Here is a 21260-nt window from a genome sequence, read left to right as displayed (position 1 = left end):
AAGGCATTGTTAACTTAGCCACACTCTTCTCAAAGACCTCAATATGTCAATTACCTTAAATGTGAAAGTATTTAAATCAGAAAGTGATGACTACTGAATAAAAATGAGCAAACTTTCTACCAGGCATGTTTATAAGCCTGGAACAATTATTCATATTTCTTCAGGAGTACAGAGGCATGTTTTACCAAAGTTCTCTGGACAATTGCCTAATTCACCTATTTTCCTTTGACTAAGTTAGAGTGTTCTAGTAGAAGGAGCATAGACAATCCTGGGTGTGAGTCCATATTCTGCCATTTATTTGCAGTGAGGCCTCAGACAAGTTAATTAAGGTCTCTGAGCCTGAGTTTCTCCACCACTAAAAAGTGGGATAAAAACATGTAATGTCTCCTAAGGAGGTCATGTCAGTTAAATGAGAAAACACATATGAAGGAAGTTTCTTTTTTGAAAGGCACTTGCAACTATAAATTGTTGGAGCTGATCAGAACTGAAAAAAGAGACCATATGGCATTGCATGTAACCTTGGCTTTTATATGTACATTTGCCACGTCAGTTAGGTAGGCATGTGGAAGGAAAGTGGCACAAACTTCAGTCTACATAGCAATCAAATTATGCTGTCACAGAGCATGAGATGGCAGGAAGAGTTGTTTAGACTCTGATTTGACAACAGCACCAAAAGTCATTTTTTAAGGCTTTTTTCGGAGTCCCTAGTAGCTCTCCACATTATTACTCACCTGTAAATGAGAGATCCGTTAGAGTTTATGGCTGAAAATTACATAATAATGCTAAATAAACACTATTTGTAGTTACCAGGTCTGTATTTTAGAAAAATAACATTTCATTCTGAATCATTCTGCTCTCTTCTGAAAGATGATAATACAGAAAAAAAATGTTAAATCATTTTTGTCTATTTCGTGACCCAAATGAACGTTCTGTATGATTTTGGATTCAGTACTAGATGTAAAAAACTGACACGAGAATTTTGGAGCTGGTTAATTATTCCTCCTTATGAAGGCTAATTAAATAAATGACCCAATTGTTGATTAAGTGGCCTCTCTTTTGTAATGTGAAAGCACTTGGAAAAGTATGAAGTGCTTTACAAATAAAAGAGATGATGTAACATGTTAATTGGCATCTTCATGACATATTTTCTGTTGATTCATCATACACTTGCTAAAATGGGAGGACATGAGAACCAAGTAAGTCTGCAAGGTGGTTTTTCTGATTTTGTAATATCTGTGGTTGTCAGTCTCTAATTCAAATGCATTTTTGCATAATGTTATTTATTGCTTATGCAGCCCAGACCTAGTCTCCTGGCTCTGTCAAACGCAGAAAAACACCTTCTGGAACTGCAGAGGAGAGCCATACCTTTCTCTAATCCTTTAATAGAGGATGCAAGAGATAAAATCAGGCCTTTAGGGTAGACTGTTCTTTGTAATTATACCAATATGTAAAGTCAGTAAAGCTTAATGGTATGGGAATATAGACTGCCTGGGTTTAAATCCTGGATCCACCACTTGCTAGGTGTGTGCCCCTGGGAAAAAATTTTGTATCTGTAAATGGGGGTGATAATGTTACTTTCCCCATAGGGAGCTTGTGAGAATTCAATTAGGTAATATGCATAAATCACTTAGCAAGGTGTTTGGCTCATAAGTGTTCAATAGATTATTATTTTATCATTGTTTTTATTACTATTACTAGTAATAGTAGTAATAGTAGTATTTGACCTTCTACTCACAAAAGAGAATTGAACTGATAGCTTACAAAACTAGAATAAAAAGGACCAAGAAGTTTAGAACTGATAGAGAAATTGTATAATCTTCCCTTCTGTCCTTTTCACATAAGTGTACCTTTTACAGAGAGGCATATATCGATCTGTAGGTGAGTGTGATGGGCTGTAGCAAACATATGTTCCGGAGACTGATCTTAACCTGCTGTGACCTTCACAGAATGTTTTGTCTCCCTAATGCTGATGTGAAGCTCTGTCTAGATCACTTAATAAATGTTCACTATAGTCATTGAATGGTGCCCCAAATATTTCATTTTCTTTCTACTTTCACATAGTGTTGTGATGACTATGGAGCTGAGACTGGAATGTAGTATGAGTTTTATACATCTGTGAATGTGAGATTTTAGATCATCCTCCATCTCTTTGAAATCAAGAAGTAAAAAAGCAGCTCATTCAGTGGGTGGCCTGCAGCCATTCCAAGTGGGTCAATTTAACACACACACACACACAAATAAATATTAGAGCAGATAAGAAAGAAGACAGAGTTTATCTAGGTCACTATGAAGAATAGGACTTTCCCAGGACAAAACTAAAAGGCTCCCAGCTAAGTGGGAAATCAAAAGGAAAGAAGCTGATACATCATAAGAAGAAAGCAGTGTCCTAGGATTTTTGAAGCAAGTTTGGTCATGAATTTTTTCTTCTGACTAATGACTTCTGTTTTTATCAAGATATTCATGTTTCCAACACATCTATCAGTTTTCTTAAGTCTATTATATAAGAAAACAAATTTAACAAAATGATAAACTGGGAGAAACAATGCAATGAGATTATCCACAGAGTTCATGTAAATATTGTATCCTTTCTCCAAATTTATTTAAACCTTTTTTTAACTGCGTTTTTCAGGCCTGCATCTCTTAGGTAAAATCACAATATAATAACCTGTTATCAGAGATATTTCCATTGCTCCCTCCAAAGTGACAGCTCAGGTTGTTTATGTAAGTAGAGAACAGCAGGCCAACATCTTCAGCTCCAGCATATCCAAATTCTGCTGAAATGTCTGCACACAAGCAAATAGCCAGAGTTGTCAGGGGCCTTAAAATAAAAGTCAAGTACCGTGCTCAATGCTATATCGAAAACATAATTTATCACATAAATAAAACTCCCTCAGCAGTGTCCTCTTTCCACACAAAGGACAATGGCACGTTAGCTCTTATTAAAACTATTAAGCACCAGAGGAAAAGCATCTTCCAAGTTCAGGGCAAGTCACAAGATGCAAGGCTTGCAAACCTGCTTTTGAACCCCTCAGTCTTCCACACATTTTGCTCAGCAGGCGCCATGACCTGAGGTGAACCTGAAGCTCTCTAAGATACAGAAGTATCTAAGATACAGAAGACCGACAATAGTGTGTTGCTGTTCCTCTAACCTTGTATGTGGGTTAATGTTGTGAATACTAGTCAAGATGCAGTCAGAGGCCGGGTGCAGTGGCTCAAGCCTATAATCCCACCACTTTCAGAGGCCAAGGCTGGAGGATCACCTGATGCCAGAAGTTTGAGAAGTAAATTCAGTGGTTAGTGTCTTCGGGTGTTAGGGATAACATCCTGTGCTGAGTCCCAATGCAAGCCAATTGGCCTACCTAAATTTCAGACTACACTGTACCTTTAAAATTACTCCAACTCTCTATTAATTATGAGAGGATAAAGTGCACAAGTCAGTGCCAACCCCTCTTTATCAAATGGAAATACAACTCAAAGAGAAAGTTATTTGGCTGTCAGCAGGAATGCCATCTTTTCATGCAAAAGTTGGGGAACATCACACACTGGGGCCTATCATGGGGAGGGGGGAGGGGGGAGGGATTGCATTGGGAGTTATACATGATATAAATGATGAATTGATGGGTGCTGACGAGTTGATGGGTGCAGCACACCAACATGGCACAAGTATACATATGTAACAAACCTACATGTTATGCACATGTACCCTAGAACTTAAAGTATAATAAAAAAAAGAAAAAAGAAAAAAAAAAGTTGGTGTGTTTGGAAAAGTAAACATGGGGATATATAAAACGTTACCAAGAGGCTCCACCTGTTGAAACATGTTTATCTTGAGATGCATAACAAAGAGCAGGGGTTCATTTGGTGCATCTCAAAACACACTTCCAACTCCAAATCAATGAGAAGAGGATTCTGAAGGAGTAATTGCAATGTCTGACAAGAAAACTAGCAAGAGTGAATATAAAAGAAATTTAATAGTAAATATATAATGTATTACTGTTAACAATTGAGCACATAGGAAATGTTGTCACGGGGCAACTTCATGAACCATTTGGTCCAGAATTGTGTCTCCAAATAACATATGGGAGAGTCACGTGATCCACCATGAAATCATTCTCAAAAATTGCAAGAATGAGAAGTTTCTAGAGAATAATGACATAAACATGGCATTTCCAGAGTCAGAGAAGCTCTGGATAAAATCATTCACAACCAACTTTATAACACGCAAACACAGTAGATTTCCGGACTTTCATAGCAACTTAAGTACCTATATAGTTAGGAAGTGCCTAGGCCAGTAAATATGTAAGGGAACTATTTGACTAATAAGTTCTCTGGGGCCAAAATGGTCCTTGCTACTTCCTGTTCATCTTTACTAGTTTTCTGTTACCACTGACCCACAATAGTGTATTGCTGTTCCTCTATCCTTGTACGTGGATTAATGTTGTGAATGTTAGTCAAGATGCAGTCAGAGGCTGGGCGCAGTGGCTCATGCCTGTAATCCCAGCACTTTGGGAGGCCAAGGTGGGCAGACCATTTGAGGTCAGGAGTTCGAAACCAACCTGGCCAACATGGTGAAACCCCATCTCTACTAAAAAAAAAAAAAAAAAAAAAAAAAAATTGGCCTGGCGTGGTGGTGGGTGCCTGTAATTCCAGCTACTTGGGAGGCTGAGGCACGAGAATTGCTTGAACCCAGGAGGCCAGGGTTGCAGTGAACCAAGATCACGCCGCTGCACTCCAGCCTGGGGGATATAGCAAGACTCAGTCTCAAAAAAAAAAAAAAAAAAAAAAAAAAAAAAAAAAAAAAGACGCAGTCAGAAAAACAGAAAGTACATTCATTATTTTAACAGAGAGGATTTAATATAGAGAATGTGATGCACAGATGTTACAGGGTGGGAAAAAAATGAGAGATAGTATCTTCAGGAAGTGGCCACCATATCTCTGGAGAAACAAAGGGAAGAGGTTGGGGTTGTCAGAACCTAGAAAGTTGGAGAATTTGCTCCATGGAGGTAGGACCTAGTCCTCTGACAATAAGATGCCAGCTGGCCCCATCTCTATTAAAAATACAAAAAATTAACCAGGCGAGGTGGCAAGCCCCTGTAGTCCCAGCTACTCTGGAGGCTGAGGCAGGAGAATGGCGTGAACCTGGGAGGCGGAGCTTGCAGTGAGCCGGGATCACACCACTGCACGCCAGCCTGGGCAACAGAGAGAGACTCCATCTCAAAAAAAAAAAAAAAAAAAAAAAAAGAAGAAGGAGAAGGAGAAGGGGAAGGGGAAGGGGAAGGGGAAGGGGAAGGGGAAGGGGAAGGAGCAGCCAGCCGGTTGCTTCTGGTGCCTCTGAGGCAGCATAATGAGACTGATTCTCAGAGTAGGGAAAGGAGCTGGAAGCGCAGCCAGGTACTGCTTCCAGGATGAAGGGCTACTGTTGAGATGACACTGACAGGAACAGAAAGCAAGCAGGAAAGATCAAGTCCCTTCTCCTTCCTTTAGCTTCTTAGAATCTCAGAGGATGTGGAGAAATAGGAACACTTTTACACTGTTGGTGGGATTGTAAACTAGTTCAACCATTATGGAAAACAGTATGGCAATTCCTCAAGGATCTAGAACTAGATGTACCATATGACCCAGCCATCCCACTACTGGGTATATACCCAAAGGATTATAAATTATTCTACTACAAAGACACATGCACACGTATGTTTATTGCGGCACTATTCACAATAGCAAAGACTTGGAATCAACCCAAATGTCCATCTGTGACAGACTGGATTTAGAAAATGTGGCACATATACACCATGGAATACTATGCAGCCATAAAAAAGGATGAGTTTGCGTCCTTTGTAGGGACATGGATGCAGCTGGAAACCATCATTCTTAGCAAACTATCACAAGAACAGAAAACCAAACACCGCATGTTCTCACTCATAGGTGGGAACTGAACAATGAGATCACTTGGACTCGGGAAGGGGAACATCACGCACTGGGGCCTATCATGGGGAGGGGGGAGGGGGGAGGGATTGCATTGGGGAGTTATACATGATATAAATGATGAATTGATGGGTGCTGACGAGTTGATGGGTGCAGCACACCAACATGGGACAAATATACATATGTAACAAACCTGCACGTTATGCACATGTACCCTAGAACTTAAAGTATAATAATAAAAAAAAAAAAGAAGACAAAGTCATAAAAAAAAAAAAAGAATCTCTTTATTTTCCATATTGTCAGGACCTATCAGAAATCTAGCTGGCAAAAGAAAAATGTAGATTGCTGAGTCCCAACCCCAGCATCACAAAGCAGCATCTTTAAATGGGTGAGTTAGGAGCTGTGAGACAATAGCTTAATAACTAGCACACTTTGCAATGAGGTGTTAGATTTTCATGTCATTGTTGCTACTGGAGTCACTCAGATATGCTTACAGTTTAGATGAACCATTAATTAGAGTGGACTTTTTTTTATCACAGAGGATTTCATCATTACTGAATCTGTAACAACCTGTTACTGGGAGACCTCAGCCAGAGTTGCTGTTTGTGAGAGTGATTTTGCCTCCCCTTTTATTGAAGCTCAGATACTCACTATTCATCACCATTTTTTGCCTTTGTTCGAGCTTAAGTCTGTAGCCCGCATGCTTCCTTAAATGATTCTGTACACATGGTAAGTGGTCAGGTGGCCAATCTCCAGAGTTCTAGAAGCATGAAGCTTGATCTGGGCCATCTGTTGAGTGAGTGCAGTTTTGTATTACACACAGGGAAGTGGTGGGCAAAACCCGGAAGCACACTGGAGGCCTAATGAAAATATGACCAGTTAAATCGTCCCTCTAAATGTTCATTAGGCCATCTGCTTTTATTAGTGTCCTTATCATTTGGAAACATTACAGAGTTAAGATGAGAGAGACAATCTGTGGAATTCTAGTATAACTTGAAATGAACTTTTGAGTAGAACAATCATGAGTTGTGATGTTTACCTTACCATTCAGAGCCCAGCCCACTTATATCTTAACATATACATGGTGAAAATTTTTAATAGTTTCTTCCTGAAATATTATAACAGAAAGAAAGGTTAGCAGTAGCTACAGAAATGAAAACATAATCTCATACTGGCTGATCAATGAAATCAGACCATTTCATAAAAGCCGTGCAGTCATACTTCTGGCCTGTAAATTGCTTTAGGTGCCAAGGGGAATTGGAACCTTGGTTTCTCCTGTCAAGCCAATACTATAATATTAACAACCTGCAACAGACAAGTTTCTGCAACTTCTCAGCAGAAACAAATTGCAGAATGATTCCAGGGGCTTCTTTATAAGTCTCTGGCTCCTATGCAAGCAGAGCCTTGGATCTCAAGAGGACAAGAGTCTCACTTCCTGCTGTGTTAAGACCAGCAGAGGTCCTGTCCTTGCTCTGAATTATCTCAGACTTTATGGGCTCATCACACAGCCTCAAATTTGATTTGTTATTACCTGGAACTATACTCTGGTTGCCTCTCCTTCTGTATGTGTATCCCCCACAGTGCTAGATATACAGTAGATATTTAATGAATTCATGTAAAATTAAATTAAAATAGAGACTCAAAAGAAAAAAAAACATAGTAACGTTTTCATATTCCTCTCCCCACCCCCAGAAGGGCTGAGAGGGTTAAGTTCTTTAGCTGTAATGATAAAACCCGAGAAACAAAGACACAAATAGTAAATCGGCAAGTAGCATCATGTAAGTAGCATCATGTACAATATGTTCTCCTTACAATAACAATCAAATTTACAAACAAATTAGCTGTGGAGTCTGAAGGACATTCTGTAGTTTTCACACTGGGCCTTCATCTCCTGCTGATAGATGACTTTGACTGTAAATTGAAAACTGGAAGTGGTTAAACATTCTGTGTATTCACAAGTGCCATTTCCAAAATTGAGGCTTCAGAGAGGAGATGCAAGAAAGGGTCGACGGAAACTCAGAGCAATTATGCCTGTTATTGAGATGAGGTAGTGGCAATTACACAGCAGACTCATAGAGAGTGTGTACGTGCTGATTATTCTGAGGCAGCCTGTAAGAACAAACTTTTATGGGACCCATCAGGCATTGGGTCTCTAAAGGAAGTGAAGATTTTCAGCCACTCTCAGTAAGCTTTTGGACAGGACTTATGGCCCCAGGAACTATCTTAGGAGGGATACATGCTTTTTTCTTAATGAGCTTCAAGGAAACCCTTATATAATAGAGTGGTGTCTTTCACTGTTTCTTTCCTCTAGGATAACCATTCTCAAGCATTTTGGTGTCAGGACCCCTTTGCATTTCTAAAAATCATTGGGGGCCCCAACAAGCTATTCTTTTGTTGGTTTTATCATATGAATATTTACCTTATTAGAAAATAAAAGTGTGAATTTTTTAAAACTGAAGATACAGTAGCCTGAGGTAGCCTCTGGAAAGCCCCACTGTACACACATGATAAAGTACAAAATGCACATAATATTATTCAAAAAATAGTTTTGGCCTCATGGACTTTCTGAAAGAGCCTTGGGGATTCCCAGACTCCCCAGACCAAAATGGAAATGCCATATTTCCTAAATTCTAAGACACCATGGACTATAAGACATAACATCAATTTGATATCTTTGGATAATGAGGAGAAATACTCCATCAAACATACACATTGACTATAAGATACATCATCACTTCAGAAAAGTTAAAATATGGAGGCAGTGGGAAATGCATTTCTTAAAATTGAGGTATTTATGGCAACTTACACTAACCTCAGTGGGTCTCTGGAAACCCAGATTTACTGACACAAACATGTTGATGAGAAATAGTTTTTCTTACAGTCTGTTTGCAAGTTATAATTTTTTAAAATGCTTTCATGGACTGAAAACATTACTGTCAATGAAGCACTAATGTTTTAATTCAACAAACGTTTGCCAACTTAATGCCAGATACTGGGAACACAAAAATGAAAGAGTTCTCATCTTTGCCGTTGAAAACTCATAGGCCTGCTAGAGACCATAGGAAGACAAACAAGTATTTTAGGATAAGAGAGAAGTACTGGATCTAAATGAGTGAGTCATGGAGCTGGAAGAACTTGAAGTACCCAAAGATGGAGGCCTAGGTATTCAAGAATGTTTGAGGTTAATCACTAGATTTAAGCAATTAGTCATCCTCTTAAAAAAGGGCTGCCCTAGTGGACTTGGCTACATGCCTCAGTCTCTTTCAGACTTAATTTATTTCAATTTAGTTTAATTTAATTTTCCAATCATAGGTGATTCATCCAGAGATGTAAAACTAGAAATCTGTCAGACCAGTTTGAATGTAAGGTTGTAGTGAGTAACTCCAGTCAAGACCAAAGCCTAACAGAGCACTGTCTTCCCTGTGATTAGATTCAACCAAGAATAACAGAAAACCCTAACATGACAGTGATGTAAGCAAGAAAGCAGCCAGGCTAGATGTGTGGTTTAGGGCTGAGATGGCAGCTCCACAGTGTCATCTGGGTTCCAGGTTTCTGTATTTTTGCCTTGCCACACTAACACATAACTTCCATTTTCAAGGCCACCTCATGGGTCACAACATCTGCTAGAACTCTCACTGGTATATCCACGTTGCAGAATGGAAGAAAGGGCAAGAGGAGCTTCCTTCCAGTTGGGTCAGCTCTCCTTAGCCTTTTTAAGTATCTTTTTGTAAGTGTGGGTGCTTGCACACTTCCTGTTACATATTATTACCTGGAACTTCACATGACTACAGATAATTGCAAATAAGGCTGGAATGTCCTCTATTCTAAACAACAATATACTCAGATTCAAAAACAGAGTTGGCTGGGTGTGGTGGCTCATGCCTGTAATCCCAGCACTTTGGAGGCCGAGGTGGGTGGATCACCTGAGGTCAGGAGTTCAAGACCAGTCTGGCCAACATGGCAAAACCCCATCTCTACTAAAAATGCAAAATAAATAAATAAATAAATAACCAGTTGTGGTGGTGTATACCTGTAGTCCCAGCTACTCAGGAGGCTGAGGCAGGAGAATTGCTTGAATCTGGGAGGCAGAGGTTGCAGTGAGCTGAGATCATGCCACTGCACGCCAGCCTGGGCTACAGAGCAAGACTCTGTCTCAAACAAACAAAAAACTGGGAGTGTAATCAGGAGGAAAGAGTGAATGTAAGATAGAATAGGCCTAGAACTAGCAGTCTCTGCCACAGGAATTTTAGGAACCACAAATTTAACATTTTGTTTTGACCCTGATATTGTCTGAGCTTCTTCAAATTTATAAATAGGAGAGAAAATCCATCTAGATAAAGCTTAGTTTTTTATAGTTAGAAAACATGATGACACCTAAAAGAGTGATGGCCCTTATTGGTCTTGCTTGCAAAAAGTGGAAGTTATTAGAAGATGAAATATACTAGGACTACTTTGGAAGTTTTGCTTTTGTTTGTTTGGTTTTGTTTTGCTTTGTTTTCCCCACTTCCAAAATGTTTTAGGAACATTGGGGTAGATGCAATTTAATCTATATCCTCTGCAGTAGAATAATTCTCAAGATCAGACAAATTGTTACTCTTGATTAGATTGATTCTAGCTATTCATTTGCAATGAATAATGCAACTTAAGTGTCAGTTATTCTAATTGGGAAGCCATGGAAGCAGACCATGCCAATGAATTTGACCAAAGGTTGAGAGGTTCTTCAAACTCTCCAGCCATTATGCAGAGAGATACTGCATGTGTATCTAAGATACTAAGAGTGTGTATCTAAGATAATAGGAAATAATTTGCCCTGTTGACAAGGCCATGTAATCTTGGTATATTTCATCTTCTAATAATTTCCACTTTTTAAAAGCAAGATCAATAAAGGCCATCACTCTCAAAGGTGTCATCATGCTTTCCAAGTGCAAAAAAAACAAACTTTCTCCAGATGGCTTTTTCCCTCTTTTATAAATTTGAAGAAGCTCAGGCAGTATCAGTGTCAAGAAATGAGAAGGCCATTTGAAAACTGACAAAAAGTGATGCTAACAATCTGGAGTTGTCAGCTTTTAGAAGTATGGAAAAATTTAACACTCAGCTGGCAGAACACCTGGCAGAGAGCACGCAGTCCCGTCACTGTATCTTCCCCAGGGCTGGCATACTACAGAAGAGATAACCATACACTTCCTGGAAATTCCTACTGAAGAGGACTCACAGATCAAAATCAAACAGAGTCATTTTTTAAATGAGCCACAAGGCTCCCAATGTAGCAAAGGAGGGATATTAGAAGTGTCATGTTTGAAATGGGGAGGGAGAAGAACCTTTTGGAAAACAACTGGTTTCTTCAGCACACTTGAACTTTGGGAAAAGAAATTATTAGCACTTGGTGACAATTGTAAAATATAGTAACAGTCATGATATGTTTTTGAGGCGCTTACATAAATGTTAACTTCTTAAAATGAATAAACTGGAATAGAAATGGTCTACTGCTCTATGTCACTAACAACCCCTTGTACATACTGGAAGATGAAGAAATGAAGTCAGCAAAAGACCATAAACATTATGAGGGGAGGAATCCAGTCTGTCCTGACTGAAGTTGGCTCCTTAGTGCCTAGCATGGTGCCTAACATGAGATAAATAGACATTTATTGACAGAAGAAAGGAAATCAATTAAGGTAGCATTTTCTGTAGTTGGAATTGTACCAAGAGTACTGTTACAATTAACAGTGGGAAGTCTAAGTAATAAGCTAAAATATTAGCTATGATATTGGCTGACAGATATATATGAGATCATATATCCCAATATCAGCCAAATATTTCTTGGAGGACATATAGCTTAGAAAGATTATCAAGGAATGGAATAGATAAACAAGGAGGAAATGACTGGTGACATAGAATCAGGAGAAACCTTGAAAGCACGACTATATGATTAAACTTATGAGTTTATGAACTAGCCAAGGAACAGAACAATAGACAGGGACCAGCACAAATACACACATGTTCCATAATTTTCAAAAATAACCAGCCTCTACAAAGCTCTTTTAATGTACCAAGCACTGTGCTAGATGGTCTATGTATTTTTCCCATCTAATTCCAATAATAATTTTTGAAAAGATAGCATTACTATATTCAATTTGTAAATGAGGAAACAGAAGCTCAGATAGGTTAACTGATTTGTGCCAAGGTCACAGGGATAGCAAATGACACAGATGGAATGTTTGACTCCGGAAATCTTAACTCAAGAGCCTGAGCTCCTAATTACTTCCTTCTAGTGCATGGAAACCTTTTTCTAGGGAAAGAGTACATAGCTTTCATCAGATTCTCAAATGGATCAGTAAATCAAAAAAGTATGAGAAGCAGTTTCCCAGACTCCAAGTTCCATGAAGGTAGGAACTATGTCTACCTGGATCGGGACCCAGATATCTGTCAGATGGTTGGATAGAAGGATATATTAATGGATGAATGTACCAATGAATGGCTGTCCTCCAAATTGGTTCTCCTGCATCTAGTCTGGTCTCCTTCCAGCCTGTCCCCCAAAATGCAGCCTAAGTAATGTTTCTAAAATACTAATCTGACCATGTCAGCTCTCCACTTTAAAGCGGAAACTCCTCAACACACACAGTTTAAGTCTAAAGCTATTAGCACACTCCACTCTCCATGACTTAATCCAGTGATTCTCAGCAAGAGACATTTTTGCCCCTCAAGGGACATTTTGTAATGTCTGGAGATATTTTCAGTTGCCACAACTGGGGGTAAGGTGCTACTGGCACCTAGTGTGTAAAAGTCAGGGATGCTACTAAACATCCTACAATGCACAGGACTGGAACCACCTGACACTAGTGCCTCAGTGGAGAAACCTGGACCTAGTCGTAGCAAACATTTAGAAATCATTCACCACTACCACCTACCTTATTTTATGCCTAAGAAATCCCAGACAGCAGTTAGTTCCTTCATTCTCATATGATTTCATGCTTCTGTACTTTTGTTCATTCTTTTCCCTCTGCCAAGATCACCCTTCCCACCTTGCTTTTTCTCAATACCTTTGCTTCATCCTTCAAAATTAAGTTTACATTTCTCTTCTAGGAATCTTGCCCCAAACTCCCTCCTTTGTGTTTTCATGACATTCTGGGTATACATCTATCATGGCACTCATGACACTTAACTACATTATGTTAAATTATCTATTTCTGTATCTGCCTTGAACTAATCAAGAGCAGAAATCTGTTTACCTTTATAACATAGTGCCTGGCATGTGGTCGAAACTCATAAAGCATTGAACTGAAAGATAATAGATGACAAAGAAAAAGATAAATCACTCAACTCATAAAAAGTCTTGACCTTCACAACCGAAGAGAGCAACTTTTAGGTTGATTCAAAAGGGAATAAGAGGAGACCAGATTTGGTGAGACGAGAATGAAAAAACATGTCCATTCTTCTAAATGATGAATCAGATTACATAGGGGCTAAAAGCACATATCTGAAAGTGGGGATGTTAATAGTTTTTCTCAGGTAATTTTTATATCAAGTAATAAACCATATGAAGTACATGACACCCAGCAGGCATTCAGTAAACAGTAGTCACTTCTATTAATGGTTCAGATGACTAGGCCTGTAATTTCATGTGTTATTGATTACATAACAGTTCAAAGGGAAGGTCAGCACCTATTCACATTTTAAAAGTCAACTTAAAGAAAAATATTAAGTCAATAATAGTGCAGGTGATGTAGGGGTGAGGCAAAACTCATAAAGGTGGGCCCAGGGACAATTGAAGTCTGGGAAACACAGTTGAAAAGGAGCTACATTGAATGGTTAATGGGCCAGGTTCCTCCTAGCTCTAAAGGTCTATGACTATAAAAATGTTATTACTATTAATACCACTTGCTATCCCTTACTGTGTGCCAGGCACTGGGCTAAGCAACTTATACCATTATCTTATTTAATCCACACAATAACTTTGTAAGTAGATATACTATGATTAGGCTCCTTGTTTTGTTACAGATGAGGAAACCAAGAGACTCATAGAAGATACCTCATTTGCCCAGGGTTACACACTAATAAGGGTGGGAACCAGGACTCAAACTGTTAGAGGGAGCCCAAGTATACAAATGGTGGTTTGAGCATACAGTATGGGATTAGGCTTATACATCATTTAGACATTTTCTAGTTTAGTGTAACCAAGGGGTTATATTTAGATACTGCTTTTAAACATGTATTTATCCCTATAGGATTCTGCTGCTTTATAAATTGCTACTTAGGTCAAAATTAGCTGGATCTCTAAACCAACCATGGGACTGGTTGACCTGAGAGTCAACTCCCTTCAAGGCAAGTTTTCAATTAGCAGAGGAAGACATAATGCTGTCAAAGGTTGACATCCTGACCAAGAGCTCCTTTCTGCTCAGGGTTATTTCTCAGGGAAGGTTGTTGGGAGATGGGCACATTCCACCAGCTGGCGGCTACATGAGTGACCTTTAATGCTAGTTTAGCTTAAATACATTTTGACATTTCAAACAAATTAATGTATTTTTACAAGGTGGGGCAACCACCACAAATTAGGCCAAATAGTTTGCCTGTAGGTTGGGTCACTATGCAGAGTTTACAGAGCTTTGCTGCTGCTCTTCAATCTCTGCTCCCATCCCCCAAAAAGAATTGTTTATTTACCCCAAGAAATCATTTGGACAAATGCTAGCAGTAATTGGGGGCCAACCTTATCCCTACCTCAGTATCATATAATTCTAGGGTCTCTCTGTCAGAATCAGCTCAAAGACTTCATTCCTTATATTAAGCTGTATGTTATGAAAATGTCTTGGTAATAAATACAGTGTTTCTGTTGTGTGAGCATAAGGCACCAGTTCCTTGAAAACTTACCTGGCAATAGGAGTATTTAACATGAGAAGGACATAAAAGGAACTGATAAGCTATGAGAGGTGAAGAGGTCCAACTTCTGAAAAGGCAAACTCTCAGCTACTAAGTAGCCACACATCTTGCATCTGCGGAGATTGCATAGGCAAGTTGCCTGGCCAAATCAAATGGGAATTAAAGGGAATCTGTGTAGTTTGTATAGAAAATGGCTCAGAAGCACAAAGGGCACTTTAGTCACAGGAAGATGCCAGAGGGTGACTTATTTCATGGAAAAGAAAACAAACAGACAAAATAGCTGGTATATTTTTGAGACAAAATTAGATATAATAAACATGACACCAATCGTATTGGTTTAGATCTGGTTGGGTGAGTTGGAGAATTTAACAGCTTATTTCCCAACTACCAGCCTTTATCTCAGAGGCAGCCTTAATAGCTAAAAACAGAATCTGAAACATACTCCTTCTCTGGCTTCTGCCAGGTGTGTGCTGTCCCCAGCCTCTGCCCTGGCCTTGGCTCCCAGAGTGGGGATAATTAGAACGTCATTTCTGCCAGGTTTGTTTTTTCTGGGTCACTGACTTGAGACTCGATCAAAATAGGAGTGTTGTGCGGAAATGAATTCATTTCCTCTTCCTCAGCCAGTCCCAGCTAATTTCCTGGGGGACTATGCTCCATAGGACCAGTGCACACAGACAGCTTCTGGACAAGCATGATAGTGTATAGAGGTCCAAGGCAGGGGCACACAGTGGAGGAGGAGTCAGCGCCCTCCAAAGCAGCAGGCGTTCACTCTCCCTCTCAGTGGCAGGGCACTGACATGCAAAAGCCTCAGACAGATGTGCTGAGGAACACATCACCGCAAACTGCTCTGGGAGCTGTTAAGGCTGGTGTTTAATGTTTATCCAATGGCCTCAGTCTGAAAGGCTCTGTAGAACATGCGTAACACAAGCTCAGCTTTATACCCCATTAGCACTCAAATTCCTAGCTGCACAGAGGCATCTGGTACTGACCAGAGAAGGCCAGTCTATGTGGATAGAGGTGGAGGGCACACCGAAACATAGAAACAGAATGAGACTGCTGGATGTATGTGAGAGACACTCAGAGACATGGGCAAAGAGCCCCACATGGTGCAGTAGAGGAGGTCAAAGACAACCTTTGTCCTCTTCACAACATCACCATTTGCCCTCCCTAATGAGACACAATTAGAAGAAGGGCCTTATCTCAGATTGACCTTTATCTACTTCATTACTGATTGCTTGTAAGCCTCTTTGAGCTGGGGAAGTAGTGGGCTGCAAAATGCAATGACAGCTCATATCTTGTTTTTAGACTTCCAGATTCCACAAGAAAAACAAAGACTTCCGTGGGCTTTCACTCAAAGCAAAAAAGAAAAATGGCTAGATTACTGTTACTATTTTGGCCATGAATGGGACTTTTTTTCTGCCTTTAGCCTGAAATAAAACAAATAGAGGACAAGTGAGTGACAAGTGAGTGGTGGGGTGGGGAATGGTGTGGAACACAGTTCTCTGAGAAACGCCCAGGAATAAATAGTTACTATCAAGGAGATGTCAGGGCAGGTATTGAATCAACTCCTGTGTCTATAAAGGAACTAAGGTGAAGCCATGTTTGGCTAGCCTGCATGTCTCCAGTGCCTAGCACATCACTTGGCACAAGGCACACCAGACACACACACACACACACACACACACACACACCAGTTCTTTTGCTTCCAACTCTTTAACATGTCTCAAATCCATCTGCTTTTCTCCATGCCCATTGTTGCCATCCCAGTTCAGGCACCATAATCCCTAACCTGGGCCCATGCAGGAGCTCCCTAACTGCCTGCCTCCCTCCTATCTCGCCTCCTCCTCTAATATGGTCTGGACAGCAGCCAGGATGATCTGTCTAGAACCCAAATATGACTATATCACACCCCTACTTAGAGCCCTTCAGTGGCTTCCCACAGCCATCAGAACAAAACTGGACATGTGCTTCCCTCTATTACCCAATGTTTTAGTCCGTTTTTTGTTGCTATAACATAATATCACAGACTGGGTAATTTATGAAGAAAAACGTTTATTTAACTCTTGGTTCTGAAGGCTGGGAAGTCCAAGAGCATGGCACTGGCAGCTGGTGAGGGCATTTTTGCTGCATCATAACATGGTGGAATGGCATCATATGGCAAGAGGACAAAAATATGCCAGCTCAAGTCTGTCTTCCTCTTCTTATAAAGCCACTAGTTCCATCATGGGGACCCCACCCTTATGATTGACCTTATCTAATCCTAATTATCTTTCAAACAGAGAAATGCAAATCAAAACCACAATGAGATACCATCTCACCCCAGTTAGAATGACTATTATCAAAATGACAAAAAAAAAAAAAAAAATGCTGGTGAGTTGCAGAGAAAGGAAAATGTAAATTAGTACAGCCATTATGGAAAACAATATAGAGTTTCCTCAAAAAAATAAAAATAGAACTATTTTATGATCCAGAAAAGTAAAGGAAATCAGTTTGTCAAAGAGATAGCTGCACTATTTGCAACAGCTAAGACATGAACTCAACCTAAGTGTCTATCGACAGATGAATAGATAAAGAAAATGTAGTACATATACACTATGGAATACTAATTAGCAACAAAAAAGAACAAAATTCTGTCATTTGTGGCAACATAAATGAGCTTGGAGGACACCGTATTAATCCATCCTTACACTGCTGTAAAGAAATACCTGAGACTGGGTAATTTATAAAGGAAAGAGGTTTCATTGGCTCACGGTTTCGCAGGCTGTACAAGAAGCATTATTCTGGCATCTGCTCGGCTTCTAAGGGGGCCTCAGGAAACTTACAGTTATGGCCAAGACAAAGGGGAGATGGCACCTCACATGGCCAGAGCAGGAGGAAGAGAGAGAGAATGGAAAGGTGCTACACGCTTTTAAACAACCCTGTCTCATGAGAACTCACTATACAGTACCAAGGGGGGACGGTACTAAATCAGTCATAAGAACTTCACCCCTATGATCCAGTCACTTTCCATCAGGACCCATTTCCAACACTGGGGATTACAACTGAACATGAGATTTTGGCAGAAACACAGATCCAAACCGTATCAGACACTATGTTAAGTGAAATAAGCCAGGCACAGAGAGATAAATACCACATGTTCTCATTAATATATGGAAATTTAAAAAGTTGATCTCATAAAAGTAGGAAGTAGAATAGTGGTTACTAGAGGTTGGGAAGATGGATAGGGATAGCCAGAGGTTGCTTAATGGACACAAAAATACCACTAAATAGGAAGACTAAGTTCTAGTGTCCTATATACATTATAGAGTGATGAGCAACAATTTGTTATATATTTTCAAATAGCTGCAAGAGTGGATTTTAAATGTGCTTAACACAAAGAAATGATAAATGTTTGAGGTGACGGATATGGTCCCACCTCCAAATGCCATCAACATGTGAATTTGAGGATTAAGTTTCCAATACATGGTATTTGGGGGACACGTTCAAACCAGAGCACCTGATATATTAGTCTGCTAGGGCAGCCATACAAAATACTACAGACTGAATGGCTTAAACGACAGAAATGTATTTTCTCATATTTCTGCAGGCTAGAAATCTAAGATCAAGGTGTTGGTGAGTTTAGTTTCTTCTGAGGTGTCTCTCCTTGGCTTGCAGGTGGCTGCTTTCTAGCTCTGTCCTCATATAGTCATCCCCCTGTGTGTAAGCATTCCTGGTATCTCTTCCTCATTGGAGAGACACCAGTCCTATTGGATTAGATCCCCACCCTTATGATCTCATGTAATCTAAACTATCTCTTTGAAGGCCCTATCTACAAATACAGTCACACTGGGGGTTAGGGCTTCAACATATGAAGCTGGAGAGGACACAATTTAGTCCATAACACCTGGCCTCATTATTCAGGTCTCCCTCACACCCAGCCTATTATTAGTCTTACTGAATTAGTTTTAGTAACCTGGATGGGCCATGCTGTCTTTAACCTCTGGACTTTCACCCATGCTTTTCCCAGTACCCAGATTTTCCTCAACTCTGATGCCCCTCCCCGCTCAACTTCCACCCCATTCTTCTCCTACTGTTCATTTCAGACCGTACTTAGGTACCACCTTCTCTGGGAATATCTTGCCTCCTGACTCCTAGTCCAGGTGAAGTGCTATCTTACCCTCTCTGTTGCCTTCTTTTCATAACATGGAGAGTAATTGCCTAATGGTTCCTCTAAGGACTCTACTATACCACAAATCATTTGAGGACAGAGACTGTGTCGTAGTCAGTTTTGAGCCCCAAAAGCTTAGCACAAGGCTTAACCCAGAGAAAGGCACTTGGCAAACACTCAGTGAAAGAAAAAAACAACCCATTTCTTTGCTGAAAAGGGGAACCTATGGAGTGAACCAGGTCAAGCTAAGTAAGCAATGTGCTATACCCCAGGATTCTAAATCAACAGCTGATGAACTGTACCTGAGTGTTCCACAAGGTGGATGCTAGGTCTGTGCTAATAGCAGGTCCTGCTGCAAAAGGTTGCTCATTGAGTAAAATCTGGCTTCTCCAGCATTCTGTCATCCAGAAACCTATATGAGCTTGCTCTCCTATAATCTGCAGGACAGTGAAAGAGATTTGAGTTATCTAGCTACCAGAATTCCTACAGCAATGATCCTCAGAATCACCTTGGCAAAACACAGATGTTTGGGTCCCCACCTCCAGGGTTTCTGATTCAATAGCTCTAGGGTGGGACCTGAGAATTTGCATTTCTCACAAGTTCCCAGATAATACTGTTGCTGCTGGTCCAGAGAACACACTTTGAAAACTCTAAATGATCCTTCTGAAATTATTGGAAAAAATTACATTATATTGTAAATGGCATAAATGATAAATATGTTTGCCAGAACATGTGATTAACCATCCCCCCACCACCCTCCACTTTCCCCAACATCACCAATGTTGCTAAAATTCATAAGACGGGGAAAACAATACACCAAATTTTCTTTTTCTTTTTTTGAGGTAAAACTGCCTATGGAAAGATATGGTAACCTAATGGTATGTGTTCTGTTCTTTTCACAGGTGCGATTAGAGTGGCCAACAGACCTTGCAGTCAATCCTATGGACAATTCATTGTATGTCTTGGATAACAACATTGTGCTGCAAATTTCTGAGAAGAGGCGCGTGCGGATCATTGCAGGACGCCCCATTCACTGCCAGGTGCCAGGCATTGATCATTTCCTGGTCAGCAAGGTAGCAATTCACTCCACTCTAGAGTCAGCGAGGGCCATCAGTGTCTCCCACAGCGGGCTGCTCTTCATAGCTGAAACAGACGAGAGGAAAGTAAACCGCATTCAGCAAGTAACCACCAATGGGGAGATCTCCATCATCGCTGGTGCCCCCACTGACTGTGACTGCAAAATTGATCCAAACTGTGACTGTTTTTCAGGTATGACCTTTTTAGCAATTCACCAGCTCCCCCTCTCTGTTTTGAAAAGAAAAACATGCCCCAGCAAAGTCAAAAGAAAAGGAAAGTGTTACTTGCAAACATTAGTATGAGCTAGTGGAGAAAGCAATGGATTAGGAGTCAGATCACCTAGTTGTTCTCACAACTGACTCACTGAGTGACCCTAGGAAAGCTGCAAGATCTCTTCATGACTCATTTGCTTTATTTGTTTAATAAAGATGGCATTGTCTCAGTTATATCACCTTGCTCTTCTGAGGATAAACTAGTATAATAAAAATGTTTATACTCTTAAAAAAGTTGAGACCACTATACAGATGAAAGATCATGATATTATTAAATATCTGTACTTTAGAGAAAGGAAAACTAGGTAAAACCCACATTTTCTGGTTTAGCTGAGGAAAAAATTACTTCCCCATAAGTGGTTGGTTTTCAGATTAAAAGCATGTGCTATTTGAGACTCAAAGGGACTAAGAACAGGCTGCCTTTGGGATAGGTGCACAAAGTTAAATCTGGCAATGGAGAGTTCTCAGGACATTGGTCTGCTAGATACATTGCTTTTTAAAAATCTAAGACTTTCTCCATAACCCATAGTGAAGTTTTCTTCTATTCAAAATTGGAAAAAAAAAAAAAAAAAAAAGAACCTTCTCCCCAAAACATGTAGTGGATATCTCAGATGGCAAACAGTCCTCTTACTGTCAACAGATACAATTATTGCTGGGATATGGAAATCCCTCCCTCCATTCTACATGCAGTACTATTAAACTGCTCATCCAGGCCCAAATGGTTCTCTTAACCTTTGCCTTTCCTTAGGCCAGAGAAGTCAGGAGTGAGCAATTTGGTCGACATGACTTTTGATAAATATTTTCAATGTTTTCTTGGACAATTAGTTTTATAGATATTTTGCTAATTTGTATCTTTCAGTCAAAGCAAATCTAATGTTTATTCCAGATATCAAATTTGATGTTCTGAATCATTGTTGCACTTATAGACTTAGTGTACTTTGACAGTGTGACAATGGGAATTAACAGAAGAA

General features: G+C 39.9%; 1 protein-coding gene and 1 long non-coding RNA gene across 4 annotated transcripts in view; one reads left to right on the top strand and one right to left on the bottom strand.

Moving 5' to 3' along the window:
* Positions 1 to 21260, top strand: part of TENM1 (teneurin transmembrane protein 1) — a 657629-nt gene that overhangs the window by 592569 nt on the left and 43800 nt on the right. For all 3 annotated transcript variants that reach the window (XM_030934095.1, XM_030934096.1, XM_030934094.1), the window contains one exon: positions 19843 to 20209. In XM_030934095.1, coding sequence (XP_030789955.1) covers positions 19843 to 20209 — 367 coding nt within the window. The remainder of the gene's footprint in view (positions 1 to 19842; positions 20210 to 21260) is intronic.
* The window catches only part of LOC115898689, a 40339-nt gene continuing 38791 nt past the window's right edge, over positions 19713 to 21260 (bottom strand). The window contains exon 4 of the long non-coding RNA XR_004058370.1: positions 19713 to 20083. This is a non-coding gene — a long non-coding RNA (uncharacterized LOC115898689). The remainder of the gene's footprint in view (positions 20084 to 21260) is intronic.

This window comes from Rhinopithecus roxellana, chromosome 7 (genome assembly GCF_007565055.1).
Source record: "Rhinopithecus roxellana isolate Shanxi Qingling chromosome 7, ASM756505v1, whole genome shotgun sequence".
Taxonomy (NCBI): Eukaryota; Metazoa; Chordata; class Mammalia; order Primates; family Cercopithecidae; genus Rhinopithecus; species Rhinopithecus roxellana.
Note: the sequence above shows the minus strand (reverse complement) of the source record. Positions and strands in the feature narration are given on the sequence as shown.